Source organism: Anguilla rostrata, chromosome 6 (assembly GCF_018555375.3).
Source record: "Anguilla rostrata isolate EN2019 chromosome 6, ASM1855537v3, whole genome shotgun sequence".
Taxonomy (NCBI): Eukaryota; Metazoa; Chordata; class Actinopteri; order Anguilliformes; family Anguillidae; genus Anguilla; species Anguilla rostrata.
The window spans coordinates 34827167-34845470 of NC_057938.1; the positions used below are offsets into that span (position 1 = coordinate 34827167).

Consider the following 18304-nt stretch of genomic DNA (forward strand, 5'->3'; position numbering starts at 1 on the left):
CAGAAAGGAGCGCCGTGATACCCAGGACAACCTGCAAATCTCCAGGCCTGCATCCCAGCATAGCACAAACAGCATGACCTACACACCTATGGCAACAGATCAACAGAGGTCAACTGGAGTCTACAGCCAGGATGCAGGTCTGCATCCCCGGTTGGGCAGTTTATCATGGGTCCAGGACACAGGCTTCTGCCAAGCAAACTAATAATAATAATAATAATAATAATAATAATAACTTCTGACATCAAATAACAATTACTGTTAAGGAAGCATTTCTTATTTTTTTGTTTTTTATTTTTATAAAGAGTTACACAGAAAGCCTTTAGTTTGAAAACCATATTCCCCACAGAATGCCCAGGCAAAAAAAAAACAAAAAAAAACTGAAAAACAAGCATGCATACAGGTAGGTAAGCCTATAAACAAAGACAAAGCACAGTTTAAAACAGAATTACAGAGCATTATGAAACACTTTAAGATAAATATACAGCCATTGTATATGAAAATGCTTACAGATGACAAAGTGGAGAGGACTGTGACACAAGCTTTGTGATTTCTGCTGTTTAATGCTGATTAATGCCAGACAGAGCTGCAGGCACACTGGCCCTGGAAGGATGTAGCCTATGTAACATGCACGTTGCGCTATGAGGGCACTGTTAATCAGCTATAAGGCTAAGGCTAATGACTCTGTGCGCCCCCCCCCCCTTCGGTAATCAATTAATCCAGGGGATTTATTGTTTTGACAGGTGGTAGCTCATCTCTGCTTGTACATATCCATAATTAAACCAGTCAGATTGGAGGAAAATCAAATGATTCCTCTCCATCGAATTAATAACAGAAAGAGGGCATGCATGCGATAAACAGGCCTTGCTTTGAAACCGAGGAATGTCCTGTATGCCCTATTTCGCTTCACGCACCGGAAAAGACGACAGCACTAACCAGCAGGATTAGATTTGATCCTGTGGCAAATGTTTACATGTTTTTATTTTTATTTTTTGAAGAGTCAAAACATTAGTGTTTACTGCCCTTGAGGGTGAGGGGAGATTCAAATAATCTTCCTCCAAAGCTGCTTTTCTTGGCAAGGATCTCAGAAAAATCCTGAACCATCCCGCTGACCCTAGAGTGTGAAGGAAGGGGGGAGATGATGAAAATGCCATTCCTGCACTAAGGAAAGAGCAGGAGGCAAAAAGCAATAGCACAGGTTTTTCCTGGCTCAAAATCAGGCAGTGGTGGGGTGCCAACCAAACTCATGCAAGGGCTAAACCCCAGCCACAAGTTCTAGGTTGAGTATTAATTGTAAAGCAGTGTTCTGCAGGGTTCAACGAATGCCTCAGCACCCCTGGTTACTCCCCCGAGAGTTCTGGCCCAACCCCAGGAACATGCCAATCCCCTGGTCTGGGCACGTGGAGCAGGTCCACGGTAAACAGGACAATGCCATCTGTGAAGTTGACTGCAGGCCAGAGCCGCTTCCAATGGTAGCAGGAAAGTCAGGGCTTGCCCTCACTTCCCCACATGCTGATCTGAGATCAGTTAGCCCGACCTTAGTTCAAAACTCAGCTATTAGGTCAGCAGAGGTAGTTCACAAGTGGTATCCTCACTGGTAAACACTGGGTAGTGTAAAACTAGCATGTTTTTTGGGAAGTGTCTGAAAAATCTGGACATGCTCCACTAGCTGTCCTGGGATAGAGGGGGGTTGATGGTCAAATCCATCAAACCTGCACTGCACTCCATCTCACTAGTCCTCGCTGCAAAGCCACCACCCTACCGGGTGATCAATCGTCATCACGTGGTACAGCCCTCGGACTGACAGACACCGGGGCAGACCTGTTCTGAGATCTGGGGCATCGGTAAATCTCCCCTGCTAACGGCAAACGTCTTTGTGCCCGTGAAAGAACTGGAAAGGCCAAACCGAGGTGCGTGCGGGAGGTCTCTGTGAATCAACAGACTTTCCATATGACAGCCATGCTGTGCATAAAGAAGCCACCTCTGAATCAGCAATGAGGTGAAACGGCTTCCAGGGGCAATGACTCACATATGCGTTTTTGTTCTGATAAAGCTTTGGCCTACCCGGACTCTGGGAAAGGCAAAATAATTAAGGTCCTCCACTTCTAGGTGCTTCAGTGTACATGCCAGCTGTCTGCTATAGGACAAACAGCCTGTTGTTTGAACAGGCCACATTGCTGCATTAACATTACAGAAACTGGTCCATTCTCATCCTTCAATGTGCACCAGTGTCACATTCACTATTTTGGAGCAAACTATAAACCAAATGCTCAAGCTAATGGTTTCATCTATGGAACTTCATAAAGACAACACAATTATTACAATATTGATTTTAAGTGACACATATTTTATCAGACCACATATCACTTGGATAAGGTGCCAGAATGGTGTCATTGATTTCCTATTAGTGTGAAACATTTAAAAGCTTCCTGTCTAAATCGAAAAAGCTTCTTGACAACCGCAAAAACCATGACAAGCCTCCCATCCAAAGTCAATTTGCTTTAACAGAAATTAAGATAAGACCTTCCCTAAAGAGAATGACTAAAGCCACAGTTCAATATTATCGCAATATGCTCAATTCTTAACTTTGAGTAACACAATCGAAACTATAGATTTTTGTTCCTAAATCAAATACGTATGATTTGCAACTTTCTATTAGCTAATTTTGTGGTAATTGCTAAAATCCATATAGAATAGTCAAGGAAAACGCACACTGATTTGAACAGGAGCCTACGTATGATCATGTTGTTTCAGTAATTTTCCATTGATTTCTTCCAATCAATGCTGATTGGAAGAAGCAAAACCAAAATATGAATTCAAAACACAGGGCAGACCAGGCTAAGACAAACACAAATAAGCCAAGAGCTAACACTTTAGTCTGCTTGTGTAATTTACTCTGGATTTTATACGCTTGCTCTCGCATTCGGCATGCACGTTCCTGTGCGTGCGTTATCACATTTGAATACTTGGAGGGATTGCAGCACCCGACACCACAAGTAGAAAATCGTATAGAGGAATTACAGAAAGCAAACACATTGAATCGATATCGATACAAAAATGCCATCCTGAAAAGGTTTAAAATATGGCATGTTTAAAAGAGAAAGGACACTTTAAGGATCGGTTAATACTCACCATTAAGACCGTTGGGGATGCTCCGATGGTGGTGTGGCGCTGACAGGTCGTCCATCGACCTCCGGATGGTTCCTATCGTAGCCACAGCCGGCTTGTGTATGTGGTTGTTGTGGTGATCCGGACTGCCGGCGCTGCCCGTGCTGGACGTACTGCTGCCATCCCCGACATCCCGGACAGCGCCAGAGCCGTTCAGATTGGTCAGACTGGACTGACTGTCGATGGAACTTCTGGAGCCGGCTCCGTTCTGCTCCTCATCCAGCATGAGAACGATCTCCTTTAGCTCCACGTTCTCGCGCATCACAGTCTCTTGGTTGGCCTCAAGATCCTTCAGCTTCTGCTGATAAGCACCCACCTCTTTCCACAAGGCACTGGCCGTGTACCTGCCGAACCGTTGCCACTCCCGGGACAACTTCTTGCCCCTCTGTCTATCATCATCCAGGAAACAGCACAGCTCCCTGAGCTCGTGGTTGTCGTCCTGTAGCTTTTGGTTCACCTCTTTCAGGCCCCGGATCTCATGGAGGTGGACTTGCAGTCTCCGGTTGACGTCTTTCATCATGTTGCCGTGTTCCACCATGAGGTTCATCCGTTCGTTATCCACCTTTCTCAGTCTTTTGATTAGATCCTCTTTGCTGCATTTTAACAGTTCGTCGTCGGAAAACTGACTCAAATTATCATTATGCCCATCCAATTGGTTTTTAGCCATTTTTCAGTTTTGCCTTTTTTACAGTTTGGCAGGAGATGTCTAGTCGACAAAATTGGCTAGCCGAGCTGTAACGGTGATATAATCAAATCTGAATGCATGATGAAGAAAATAACTCCGATGACACATGCGCTTAAAAGCTCAAACTAATTAAACGGAAATAAATTTATAAAATGCGCTGTATCTACTAATCTATTAGAAACGACCGATAGCAAACAGTGTTGTTCCGATGTTTGAAAAAAAAAAAAAACTTCATCAGCAGGTAGCAAAATAAATTTACATAGGCTATTCAGCTATCCAGTCTTCATGAACGCAGATAAACGGTGAGGTAGGCTATTATCCTCACACACAAGCAGCCAAATCTCACCTTTTGAATTTTCTCTATCCCAATGATGCAGTTAGTTCACCATTTTGCAAAACTACGAAGGCATTTTCCACAACGATTCTAAATGAAACGGGCTTCCAAAATAATTCAAAACACAATGGATATCAGATTTCAAAACAACTTTTAAAATCCCGATAAAATATGAAATACCCAGGCTGTCGCTTTGATCCAGGAATTAACCGCATACGACCGACCGAACACGCTCAGTCGGCGAATGGATTTTCCAAAGCAGTTGTCGGATTGAATCTTCTGGCAGGTTGGAATTTGCTCAGCCCCTCTTCTTTCACGGGCTTGATTCAAAATGTTCAAGAGGATTTCGGTCACGACCAATCCAGACGCCAGGAAAGTCTGGGCAGGTGCCTCTGTGAAAGGCACTGAATTATCAAGCCGTTCAGTCGACAGGCACTGCCTTCTTAAAGGGCCAGCAGCGAAAATCGCTCCTGAAAAGTCTTGAACGAAATTATTTTTTACTATCCACTTGCACAAATAAATATCTGTTTTAACATTTTAAATACCACAACCCTTGCACACATATTAAAAAGCGAAACGGACAAAAAGATGCTTAAATGTGCATGACAAACAAAATAACAACAAATATAAAATACAAAAATTAGCATATGCTACGGAGTATTCAGACGTTCTGGTTATAGCAGTAGTATTCAACTTTGGTCCTGGGAACCCAAAGTTCATGCTGGTTTCGTTCCGACTACAATTGCAATTCCAGAATTTTATTAAACTGTTAGGTGCTTTTCATGTGTAGAGGGATTATTTACCCTCTTATGCCACATTATGTCAGACATAGCTGTGCAATCCATTAACATAAAAGCCCCATGTTTACATTGAGCTATATTGCAAACAAACAAAAAAAGTAACAAAAAAATTTGAACTGATCAAATTCAGGACTGAGGGGCATCAATGAAATCCTATAGGTTATGAAACAAATGTGCTTAAGTTGTTTCATAATTTTATTTCCTTATAAATAGTGACATAATTGAAGTTTGGCTTATTATCATTTCCTCTGTCGATGAATTCTTCATTATCGACCAAATGGTTAGTATCAGTGACCATGTTTCCACACCCTCACCAATTAGGAGCCTACTGATTCACCTCAGTCTTTAACTTTATCAGTTAAATTATTTTGTAACCTCTTTTATGCGGTTGCGCAATATAGTACAATAAGCACAAAGTGAACATGGGGCTTTTGTTCTTAGTGGCATGCATAGCTATTTCTGACATAATGTGGCTTCCCTCTAAACATGAAAAGCACCCAATAAAGAAAAATTAACAGCTTGTTAATATTCTAGGATTGCAATTGTAGTTGGAAGGAAAACCAGCATACACAGGAGATCCCCAGAACCGAGAGTGAATACCAATGGGTTATAGTGCATTGCCAGTGCAAGCACTTTAGGCTCTTGACTGAATACTGACTTTCCTTAATCTTGTCATGATTTAGGCCTAATGGAATATGTGACCTTAATTAACTGAAAGGAAGCCCAGAATGTTAATAGAAATGTGTGGGTGATAGTTAATACATTTATTCTAAGGTTTCAGTGTAAGCAGTGTTCGCACTTTCTCACCTATAATTATAGCAATGCATAATCAAATCAGTTGAACACAGCTTCAGTATTGCATACAACATCATATGCAGCCATAGCCAGCAGGCAGCAGCACCCTGTGTAGCTGTCTTGTGACAAATGGCTGAAGGTAAATGGGACTGGACTCAGTGGGGATTCTAATGGGACACCTCCTGGGTAAATTACTTTTCTGCTGAACGTTGTGCTGATGAGCCCATTAGGGGTAGTCCCCTGGGCCTTATAAATTTAATAATATCCCATTGTAGGGACTGGCACAGTGTCTTAGAAGGCAGAGTATTCTCAAGGATACTTTAACCCTTCTGACTTAAAGTCATTAAAATCATTTCATTTAGAGAAAAAGTGGGGATGTTGTTAGCAGTGTCCTGGCCAATTTTTCAATCTGGTCAAGTACTCCTCTCCAGCAGTAAATTGGCAGCGTAATCCACCTACATGTAAGGAAAGTATAGCGATGAAGACAAGAGGAAGCCAATTTATTTCAATTCCCATGATGACACTTTGTCAGTAGCTATGTGTTCACCAAAAGGCTTCCACAAAATAAATGGTCAGTCCCTTCAAAAAGAATTAAATCACTCATATAAGGCAACCCAGGATTCTTGGTGTAATTGAATCTACCAGTGGTTCGACGAGACGTAATACGGGAATACATCCCCACCTTGTGGAAAAACTATAAATAAATCTGTCTTCTCGCTCTTTAGCAATGTGTGGTATTGGATGAACTATTAAACATAAAAGCTGTTGAGGAGTGCCCATGGAAATATATCAATGCATTACAAGAGATGTTGTGAAGGGCTGCGTGACGTCACGTTTGCAAATTTATAATTGGCTCACAATCACCGTATGATTAAGAAACGTGTCATAATTCTTGCTATTGTTTCTTATTTATTTATTTATTTATTTGTTTGTTTGTTTGTTTGTTTTTTATTGTATCGTCAAAATATGGAAGAAAATGTTTATTATATGACGCGGTAAAATGGGAATAAGTATGACGAAAAAGAAACGAGCATTTCTCCACGGCATAAACAACATATAACGTGCACGGGGAAAAGTTAGTGGATCGTTAAAAACTGGGCAAAGTCCATTGTTCAAAGATCAGATTGTGAACGTAGCAGACAATTTCAGACAGTTTACGTAGGCTGTCTTCAGGACAAGTGAAAAATTGTGACGCTCCGGTTGTCCGAATATAACAATGTGGCATACCTGTGACAGCCCTGGTCGTGTCCGGCACGCACTCTTTATTTGGGTGTTTTTGTCCGGGTTCTGGATACCACTCGCGCAATTACACCCTCAGTGTTTGGATTTCAAGCCCCCCTTCCGACCTCCTGAAGCGTTGACATTTTGCGTCTTGTACAAAGACTTCGGTTGCTGTGATTCTGCAAAAGACCAGGAACTGATGTCGAAATTCTATCGGATCATGGACAACTTTGATCACAATGGGTACGAAAATTGTGCCAGCTACGTACAAAACATAATCTGCCAGGTACGCCCGCTTGACCAAATTGTATTTTATCCTATAAAATAATCTGCAATCTAATATACAATGTAGGCTATTTGACAACATTTTGTAAGTTTCCCTTTTCCTGCAATTAGCAGAATCCGAGGAATCAAACTTCAGGCCTATCTATGAACTCGTTGCAATCAATATTTTGTATATTTTTATGGCCTTTGTCTCCTCCTATGTCAGAAAATAAATTCAAATGAAAGTAAATTACTTAATTTATTCAGATTTTGCTTGTCCTTAAGCATTTTAAACTATGCATGTGCAGGTGCATGCTTGCAACCCAGTTTTATCCAAACAAACTAAAACTGTTCTTCCCATCTGGCGCTGTACAGGAGTGCTCACCTCTCGCAGCACACCTCTATGACGCAGAAGACGCTAGCACGCCAGTTCGGTCTCTGCCCGGACTGTGCGGTGACTACTGCTCTGAGTTCTGGCTGAAGTGTAGGTCGACCATTCCCCTGCTAACGGAAGACATACACATTGCTAAGGTGGAGCAGGACCAAGGCCATTTCTGTAATTACGTGGGTCTGGAAGACGCAGACTACTGCTTTCCTAACCTCCTCAACAACGAGCAGCTGACCAGAAACCTAGGTCATGTTAGCAGAAACTCAGAAGGATGTCTGCAGCTGTGCTTGGAGGAGGTAGCCAACGGGCTGAGAAACCCTCTGGCCATGGTGCACGCCAACGACGGGACGCATCGCTTCTTTGTGGCAGAGCAAGTGGGGCTGGTGTGGGTGTACCTGCCTGACCGCTCCAAGCTGGAGAAACCCTTTCTGAACATCACCCAAGCAGTGCTGACCTCGCCTTGGGAGGGGGATGAGCGTGGCTTCCTGGGGCTCGCCTTTCACCCTAAATACAAGTACAACAGGAAGTTGTATGTCTACTATTCAATACAGGTGGGCCTTGATGAGAGGATCAGAATCAGTGAGTTCCGAGCCTCGGCCAGCGACATGAACACTGTGGACCATGGCTCAGAAAGGTGTGCACCTTTGATTCAGCAATGCTAGTAGGTTATGTAGGCATGCATATCTTCTGTCTTCACAGAAGGAAGGCTCCATCATAGATTGTAATCTATACCTCTGCATTTGTTACTTCTCATTCTGCATCTTTTGCATTTTGCTGAATATTTTCCCTCCAGGATTATTCTAGAAATAGATGAACCAGCATCCAATCACAATGGTGGCCAGCTGCTTTTTGCAGTGGATGGATACCTGTACATCTTTACAGGGGATGGTGGCATGGCAGGGGATCCATTTGGGAAATACGGAAATGCACAAAACAAGTATGAGTGTCTCCTATATAAACTCACAAACCAACTTTGTGCAATTCCATTTTATTCCAGGAGCTCTTTAATGAAATCTACTGCCCACATTTCATCAGCTGGAATGGTTTAAATAATGCTCAATGCTTCCAACTTTTTAAACTTTATTGAGTCTCAATACATTCATTTAGAAACAAAATACTTAGCACAGAAAAAACAAATAGGGATTTTTGTTTGTTTTAATGGTAATTTATATATTTCAACATACATTTTCTGAAATTCACGGCAACTTTATTGGATTTCTCAGTAACTGCATGGGAAGACTTTCATAGTAACTTTGTTGACTTCAATATCAATATTGTTGACTTTTCATAAATCAAGGGCTGAAAATTGGTCCTCATTTATAAATTGTTTTGTAAAACTATGTAAATGTATGCATAGCTAACTGCTAACTTGTGAGATGATAAAACCATGTTAAATTTATTTCAATTCATATCACAGAATTGTTGCACTTTGCTGTAGCACTTTCCTTGCTAATTAACTTGATAGGTAGTAGGGTTGGAAACAATTAGTTGATTTCTTGATTGTCGGCCGTAAGCACATATGTCGAATGTTTGATGAAACAAAAAATAATTTTTTTTTCTTTTAAATTCTCACACCGTTCAAAATCACTTTAATGTGACTACCCATTGGTTGAAAAGAATGAGAGTTACAAAAGAGTGCTGCATGTGGAATGATTTTTGAAAAGCTCAATGAAAACACTGTTCAGTGCCACCAAATTTGCATACCACACATTGACATCTAAGTTAACCCAGAACTAGTCTCGCACATCTCCACACTTCGTTTCAGCGCTGTGCCATGAGCCCTTCATGGTAACATTTTGCTTCTCACTGTGAACAGTTGACTTTCCATGGCAGTGTTGTCCCTTTCAATAGTAACCATTTGATTTTCCCCTCAAGGTCTGCCCTCTTGGGCAAGGTCCTGCGGGTTGATGTGAACAACAATGACAGAGGTCCATTGTACAGGATCCCACCAGATAACCCATTCATGCACGACCAAGGAGCCCGGCCAGAGGTGTATGCCTATGGGGTGCGTAACATGTGGCGGTGCTCTGTGGACCGTGGAGACCCCCTCACCAAGGAGGGAAAAGGGCGAATCTTCTGTGGAGATGTTGGACAGAACAAATTTGAGGAAGTAGACATCATCGAGAAAGGCCGGAACTATGGCTGGCGAGCCAAAGAGGGCTTCTCCTGCTATGACAAGAATCTCTGTGCTAACAGCTCTCTGAGTGAGTGCCTAACTGTTATGAGTCTCAAACAAACAAAAAAAACATGGAATTTTTTCCAGAAATCAACAAATAGATAGATAGATAGATAGATAGACAGAAAGCTGTTTGTGAAGAGTTTAATCCTAGTGGACAATGACCTGTAGCGCCTCCCTGAGTGAAGGAGCTGGAAGAGGTGATGAGCAAGATGTGAGGGGTTGGAGATGATCTTCTTTGCTCGCTTTAAGTATGTAGAGATTCAGCTGAGGGGGGTGGGTTGCCTATGATTTTGAATGTCTTGTTGACAGTCCGCTGTACATCTGCCATTCAGAACTGTTTCTTGAAACATGTTTGAACACCCTGAAAAACAATGAAAGTAAACCATTTTTGGCCTTTGGATTTCAACTGTTAAGTTAGGTGTTTTTGAAACTCATTTATAATGAGACCCAGGTTTACCATAACTCTGTCCCTCTTTTCTTTAGATGATGTCCTTCCAATATATGCATATCCACACAAAATGGGCAAGTCTGTAACAGGAGGTTATGTCTACCGAGGCTGTGAATACCCTAATTTGAACGGCATGTACATCTTTGGAGATTTTATGAGCGGGTGAGGCTCTGGGTATCTTTACATACCACATAGTGGGGTGAAGAACAGCATCCTTTGGCTGGAGAATAGCTGCATTCCATCTAATGCAAGGGTCCCTAAACCTTGGTCCTGGAGAGCCACAGCTGGTTTTTGTTGCTTCTCAGTTCTCAATTTATCAATTGAAGCAACTGCTTACACAGTTAATTCACCTCGCCTAGCTTCTTGGGTTTAGAAGTTCCGTATTTGCAAAAAGCCAAAGTCTGAAACTGTTTTGTTGTACCTTACCATAAGAAGGGCACACCAAATCAAAGGGCCTAACCAAAATCGTTCCCTGGGTTTGGTGTCCACTAGCAGTGGCCCTGTTTAAGGCTTGTTTTTTCTGCAGGCGCATGATGGCACTACAGGAGAACAGACAGACCAGACAGGGGATCCAATTTGGGCACAGCTGGGACTCATGAAGAATAGTTGATAAGGGCAGGAGGGGAGGACCTTGTCGGTCTTTCAGGACTCATCTAGCAACTAACCCATTACCAGTATATCTACTTCTTGTGGTGAGGATAGAGCGCAGAGTATGAATATGTACATTGTGAAGCAATTCCACAGACACATTTGAGATTATGTATGTATGTATGTATACAGGGTTTGGGCAGGATAATGTAAATACCACATACCACGCTGTCTTCATGGTTTGGGCTCGGCCCCTTAGTAAAGGCAAATCTTAATTTCACAGAATGCTATCACATTCTAGATGATTCTATGCTTCCCCAACAGTTTGGGTAAGACCCTTTCCTATTTAAGCATGACAATTCCCTCGGGCACACAGTGAGGTCCCCATTGAAATGGTTATCAAGAACAGTGTGGAAGAACTTGAATGGCCTGCACAGAGCCCTGACCTCAACCCGATCCAACACCTTTGGGATCAAATGGAAAGCCACCTGCGAGCCAGGCCTAATCGTCCAATCAGTGCCCGACCTCACTGATGTTCTTCTGGCTGAATGGAAGTACATTCCTGCAGCAACGCTCCAAGATGTAGTGTACAGCCTTTCCAGAAGAGTGGAGGTTGTTAGAGCAGCAAAGAATGGACCAATTCCATATTAAAGCTCATAATTTTGGATGAGACATTGGATGCCAGACTAGTGTCCATGTCTGACTTTTGGCCATTTTGTTGTACATCAATCACAAAAACCTTTGGCAAGGTGAACATTTATGGCAACATCTTCCAAAAGTAAACAAACTGCACCGGCAAGGAGGAGCAGTGGTTGCAAGTCGAAGCTCACTGATAGGGACTGATAGGCACTTAACAAGATAGTTACTCAGCAGCCCAAGACTATAGCCTGAAAAATGACGACAAAATTGAATCACCACCTATGTAGAAAAGTTTCAACAAAAACTATGTGTTCTGAGCTTCATAAAGCTGGTATTTATGGCGAACACCAGTCAAAAACCACTTGCTTATGCTCAGATATACATAACCTGGTGTAAGGAGCACAAAACCTAGAACGCTGAGCCATGGAAAAAAGTAACATCATATGATTCGTTAACAACTGAATGGGTTTATAGAAAGCCAAAGGAAGCCTTCAATTCACAATGTCTGTTGCCAACTGTTACACATGGTGGTGGACTTGTAATGGTATGAGAAGCCATCTCATGGTAGTCATTATTGTCTGATTTGTTCTTCATGATCATATAAAGACCAAGGAATATGAAGCCATTTGCAAGCACATTACCAGGCCGGCTGCATCCCCATACACCCCCAGATGGGCCAGCAGCACTACTTTCGTCTTAACGAAAATAAATGTGTGAAAATATATTTTTAATATATTGCAACACTTTGCATAATACTGGAAAATAATAATTTGTATAATTAATATTTTGCTGCATTATGATATTGCAATATATTGCACTACTGTGAAATATACCTTCTATTTTATATTACAAAATAAAATACAACATAGTGCATTATATTGAATTTTGTGGGCAGGAGCTGCTCAGTTTTCTCAGGTAGTCTCCAGTCCAGACAATAAACAAGCTCAGTGCTGGAGAAAGCCATGGGGTAGTACATCTACTAACTGGGTTCTGCACTTCTACAAGTACCTTCCAGACATCAAGATCTTTATCTTTCTTAAGCATACATTTGGGTATAATGTCCAGTTTGCTGGTAAACCTTCTCTGGATATGTTTTTTCTTCCTCCAGGGGAGCTTTACTTCATGTCGACCTCGTTCCCAACCGCGACATCCCCTTCTGGTGTAGTGTACAAAGTTGTGGATCCATCACGGTGAGAACTGGGTAGTGACAGGGACTGACACAGTCACAGAGTGTGATAAGGACTGGATGCAGGTAATCAGACTGTGATGTGAAATTGTGTGGTGTAGACCATGGCCCAGACTACATGTATATTCAGCAAAAGCAAGGCTTATGCAAGTAAGGTTTCTGCCAGGTAGAGAAGTTCTCAACTCTGATAAAATCATCCGATTTGGAGGAGAGTATTGTGTTTTCAAAAATGTAACAAATATTTAAACGTCCTTTTTACTTTCTGCAATTTCATTCAATTTCAAGTTTAGAATCCTGTGATGGTATCAGTAAGTAGCTCTATCCTCTAAATACTTCTTTGATGTAGATCCAGGTGGGGGGCACATTCTAACCACACAACCACAGAGCCTGTGCAAACACATAGACTGAGTGTAAAGCTGCATGTGAAAGAAGTCAGACAGTCGTACAGTAAAATATGGGTGAATGTGTGAGCTTTTGGCTGTACCAAGTTTCAGCTCTGTCCAAAAAAAACCCCAAATCATTCAACCAGTGTGCCACCTGTACATTTTTTAAAATTTATTTTGGGAAGGATACTTTGTCCTCTGCTGGTCATGAATCTTAAAACAGGCTCAATCAGTAGTCACAGTGTAAAAATATATCACTGTACACAAGTCCTAGTATTAGAAGCCTAGTATTACATGCATTATCACCTTTCTTGTTCAAATAAATTGTAGATGCAACATATGCAACATACCTTATAGAAAATATGCCAAGCACTGAACCACACAGAAATAACCACATAGACGTTTTATGACGTACAAACTTCTGTATCTTTATGCATCATAAAGTACACAAATGGAAAACATCTTTGTACAAAGCGACCAAAATCTGATTTATGTATTTTCATGACAGACGAGCACCACCAAGACAGTGTAATTACAACCCTCTCCCGGTCAGAACTAAAAGCAACTTGATCCCATTTCAGCCCAAAGAAAGTAAGTGGATTTTCTTTGAGCAAATCTTTTGAGCCTTTAGCAGATCTGTGATGACTGCATTGATAGCATCCTGTAGAGTGCTACACTGAGTTATGTGAAGTTAAGTCCTTTTTTGCCAACAGTATTGATAGAAGCTGAATTATCACCAAAACACCCAAAACTAGTCCGAGCTCGAGAGCCAGCGCAGGCCCTTCCAAGAGCGGTGGCACCCTCTGCTGTCAGCTCAACAGACTGGCTCCAGGAACTGATGAACATGCTGGGGGTGCAAGATGCCAAGGGTGATACCAGCCCAGCCCAGACGCAGCAGAAGAAAGACAAGCATGATTCCGTGGCCCCACCACAGAATGGGGACCTGCGGTTGGCTGCGGATGCGGAGGTGCAGCCTGACCGGGGCAGGGTGGAGATCTACATCGGGGGGGAATGGGGGATGGTGTGCGATGACCTGTGGGACGAGAGGAGCGCAGGCGTGGCCTGCCGGCAGCTGGGGTACAGCCGTGCCCTGAAGGCCTCAAAGCAGGCTGAGTTCGGACAGGACGGGAGCCTCAGGGTGCTGCTAGACGACGTGCAGTGCCAAGGCACTGAGCGGACCCTGCTGGACTGTCAGCACGCAGGCATTGGCATACACAACTGCGCACATTATGAGAGTGCTGGTGTCATCTGCGGAAATGCATAATAATTTTGATGATGACTAAACTTATTTTAACATGGGAAATTACGAAACAGATCAAAAATGTCCTCGCATTTATGACATTTAATGGGAAATGAATTATGAAAAGAAACACGCTCAACTCCCTCTGATAATGAGTAAGACACATCCATAGCACATAAAGTATCAGATGAGTCTATTTGCCAGTCTTAAATTTTGTCAGAAAAAGTCTGTAGTGTCCTTTAAAAATAAGGGCATAGTATGCACCAAATGTTACTGTCAGAGTCTACATACTGAGAGAGAGGTTGGATGCCCTGGTGGATTCATTAAGTTCTTATTAATTTTTGCAAGTGTATACAGGATAGGATGCATTATGTTCTCTTGAACCATACATTTTTATTCATCATCATTTATGTGGCCAAATCATAAGGCCCATTTCAACACTTTGATTTCCTCTCCAAATTTTATGGTGGGGTCTGAATCTAGAGGAATGTAGCCAGTAATGTCTTTTAGTAGTCTCTCAGTTTCATTAACCCCTGAACCCCAAGCACTTAAAAAGGACATTTCCACCTGGTTTGCACTACTCTTAAATAAAGCCTCACAACTTTGTGGCAACACACAACAGAGACATGGATTGTGGCATTATTTGAAGGGCACCATTGTACCATCAAGATTGTATCAAAACTTACAAAATATGTGAATAATTATTTGTGGTTCACATAAAGTATATAAAAATACTACTACTGTTTAATTGACAAAATTCTCACCAGCTAGCGGCTAAATTATTTTACACAGTTCATCCGTAACTTTTCCCACCAGTGGAAAATAATTGTGCAGATGTTTTTGAGTGTTAATGTCTTACAAAAATCAATATTATGTTAAATGTTGAAATACGCATGTTAGCTGGCAGGAATTATAACAGAAAAATAATATTAGTTTAGGCTGAACTCACTTTGCTGCCACTAACATTGCTCACCAAGCAATAGACTTTGTTCATTAGAAGCTTTGCCAAAGATCTCTCTTTCGAAAATCTTATAATGGACAGTCTGTATCTGTGGCAGCTGCAGCGGCCAATTGTAATATCAGCCAAAATGTGTGTTGTTCAGATTCTGAGCATGCCATCAGTTTTAATCAATGGGAAAATTTTGTAAAAACTTCAATATATCAAAAAATAGTCATGCTATTGCCACAAAAGGACAACAAACTAGGTGAGGCTACTAGCCAAACATGGAAGGTCTTGTTGAAAAGCTGTAGGAGCAGTAGCGCACATAATGTTGGAATGGGATAAGAAGAAATAATAAGAAGAACACTAAATTATGTTCTTCGGTAAACTTACAAGCCCAGCAGTGGGGCAATGGCTAGAAAACCGTCATCAAGTGATTTCTACTTCCAAATATGAAAGTAAAGCCTCTAATTCACATCTGCTTTTTCAAATTGTTCAATTAGGCCTACTTCAGTCACAGTGTAGATCCTATTTCTCCGATCCTCCATAATTAAAAATACATTTTATAGAACGATACCCAGTTGTTTTGAGAACTAGCTTCAGGCTAGACGCACTCTCTGCTGGTCAGTTCAATGTAGACATTATGCACAGGGAGGGGGAGGTAGATACGCACTTACTTGCGAATGGTTGGACCGGACCCATAGACACTAATCAGGGTTCATTTGAAAGGTTGGAGTTTGAATTCCTCCTGAACTTGATTGACTTAAAAGTAAACATATCGCCGTTCAGATAACTAAACATCTGCTGAACAAAGTGCTACTGTAGGATAAATAAAGAGAGACCATCGGGTGGTCAAATATGCCAGTCTATAAATGGACGCTTGTCGAATTGAGCTGAAAATGGTGCCTGACCTTGCGAACATCTTTATCTTGAATAAGAGCAGAAAACATTTTCCTCCACTGGACGAAAGAACCATAATGACGCAAGTATTGGATATTACAAATCTGAATGCAATAAATCGATTACTTACAGACATTTAAACATTTTTTCTGAATAATTTTATTTGCTGATCTGAGGTGCTGTTCTGAAAGCTGAAAGGGTAGGGCAGGCTATGATTTTTTTTTTTTATGCAAAATGAACTTAAACTATAAAGCAGGCCTACATTGTATGCAGTGGTTTAGTGTGTATCTAATATGCAATTGGGGAATGGGAAAGCTCTTTTGTTTCTGCTGCCATTTCCCACATCAGTTGCTGTAACGTTTGCACGATGTAGCCTAATGAAATCCATCGGTACGATGCAGTATTTACCGCGTTTGCTCTGTGGCCTTATATCCCTGTGACACTTAATATCGATTTAGTTGATTGCGTCATCGATTATTTTGAGGCAGCAGTAACCTGTGTGCTTACTGGTTAATTGACATGAGCGCTGATAAGAAGCCACACATCCTCTGAGAAGAAGCGACTTCCTAATCGACTCCATTCAAGAATTAACGGCATCCTCCTAACAGAACTGTGTGGAATGGGTAAATAATAGTAATCCAAGACACATTGTATCTTTAATCTGATTTATCACACTACGTTCCGTTTTCCCGGTAGCCCCACCCACCTCGCATCGCCAGCTATCCCAGCATTTCTTGCAGACACGAAAACTCGGGTTCTCGGCTTTAGAATTGAAACGATTCGCCTCTCGTCGGAGGATGTGTGGCTTTACCACAAGGAAACAAGTGGCATTGTTGGCCAGAAACGAGTACATGTTGCAGGGGCGGGGTTCGGATTTGCGACATGTTTGCCGCTCATTTTTTAATAGGCTAAATTGTGGATCTTCGTTTTATCCCCATTCTGTGGGCGCCGTGACCCATACCACTAGGAGGCAGGATGGCCACCGTAAGAAGTCACATCTCGACCCAATCAGCCTGGCGGATTAATAGGCGGTGTCATCAGTGTTCATCAACTCAGCCAGAGGTCTTCTCTCAGATACCGTAAGGTTTGAATGAAGTCTCTCCTCCTTGTTTGTAGCACATAAATCCATCACTTTCTGCTCCACAAGCTGGCCAAGGCTCTCCACGGATGCATCGCTCAACTATGTAGTGAAAGTTCTTTCAGGTTTTAATCATGTTTTACAATTAGGTTTTACTGGTGAGTCGCTATAGTGTTCAGTAGTGGCAGCGGAGTCCCTCGCCTTGTGTAAAAGGCTTTGAGTTTTACATCTCTAAAAAAGCACAGTTCCACTCTAGTAGTGAATTCGGATTAGTTTTTTTAGGGGGGACAAAAGAGATACCGTGTGATAATGACAGACTAGCCTGATCTTGATCTAACTGACTACGTCTATTGGAGATGTTAATCACGTTGTTGGAGTTCCTTGGTCTGCGTGTGCAGGACCTAGCTGGAACTATTAAATTGTAAATTGCCATTTTATATTTTTTGCTCTGGTCCTGGTTCTTATTTTTACAGTTAATTCACGGTTGATTTTGGGAACCATAAATTCACATACGATGCGTTTGAATAATATTCATTATTGTTGAATTATTCAAAAGTAATTGGAATATTTCAAAAAACTCATAATAGGGAACAACCCCACATTTATTGTTATTCGTTTATTCATTTGAAAAATATTGCACGCACCTATACTGGCATAACAAGCCATTTTAAGAGAATGGTCTCTTTTTTGTTGTTAAAACACTTGGTTTATCGATCGCTAAAATGATCCACGGGACATTCAAACGTTTTTTCACGTTGTAATTGTTATTTCTTTCCATTTGAAGTAAAGGCGCTTCACTTGTGAATCGAAACTACAGGATACTGGCTTCGCGAAATTATGAAGAAAATATTGCGCTCGCAACACCTGGCTCCATAGCTCAGTGGTTAGACGACTGATCTTGTAAACCAGGGGTTCGTGAGTTCGATCCTCGCTGGGGCCTTAAATTTATCTGCTCTTTTCCAATCAAATATTAATGTATTTAGCAAGAGATTAACATTTCCAACAGATCCTATCACTGAAGCATACAACGTGGTGCGTGATCATCAGCAAACAATCCAAGCACTAGCTATA

The 18304-nt window shown here is 41.7% G+C and overlaps 1 protein-coding gene and 1 pseudogene across 4 annotated transcripts in view; one reads left to right on the forward strand and one right to left on the reverse strand.

The window, feature by feature from the left end:
- Nucleotides 1–4588, reverse strand: part of LOC135257003 (coiled-coil domain-containing protein 85C-A-like) — a 46188-nt gene extending 41600 nt beyond the window's left edge. The window contains exons 1-2 of one of the 4 annotated variants that reach the window (XM_064339332.1): nt 3130–4588; nt 276–1111 (exon numbers count right to left, since the gene is read on the reverse strand). In XM_064339332.1, the coding sequence (XP_064195402.1) occupies nt 942–1111; nt 3130–3832 (873 nt within the window). In that variant the 5' untranslated portion in view covers nt 3833–4588 and the 3' untranslated portion in view covers nt 276–941. Of the gene's footprint in view, nt 1–275; nt 1112–1624; nt 2132–3129 lie in introns of those variants that run through there. The other 3 variants (XM_064339333.1, XM_064339330.1, XM_064339331.1) reach the window with 3 other exon arrangements.
- A 1166-nt stretch (nt 4589–5754) lies between these two features.
- LOC135257004 (HHIP-like protein 1) lies at nt 5755–14936 on the forward strand (annotated as a pseudogene).
- The last annotated feature ends 3368 nt before the right edge of the window (nt 14937–18304 follow it).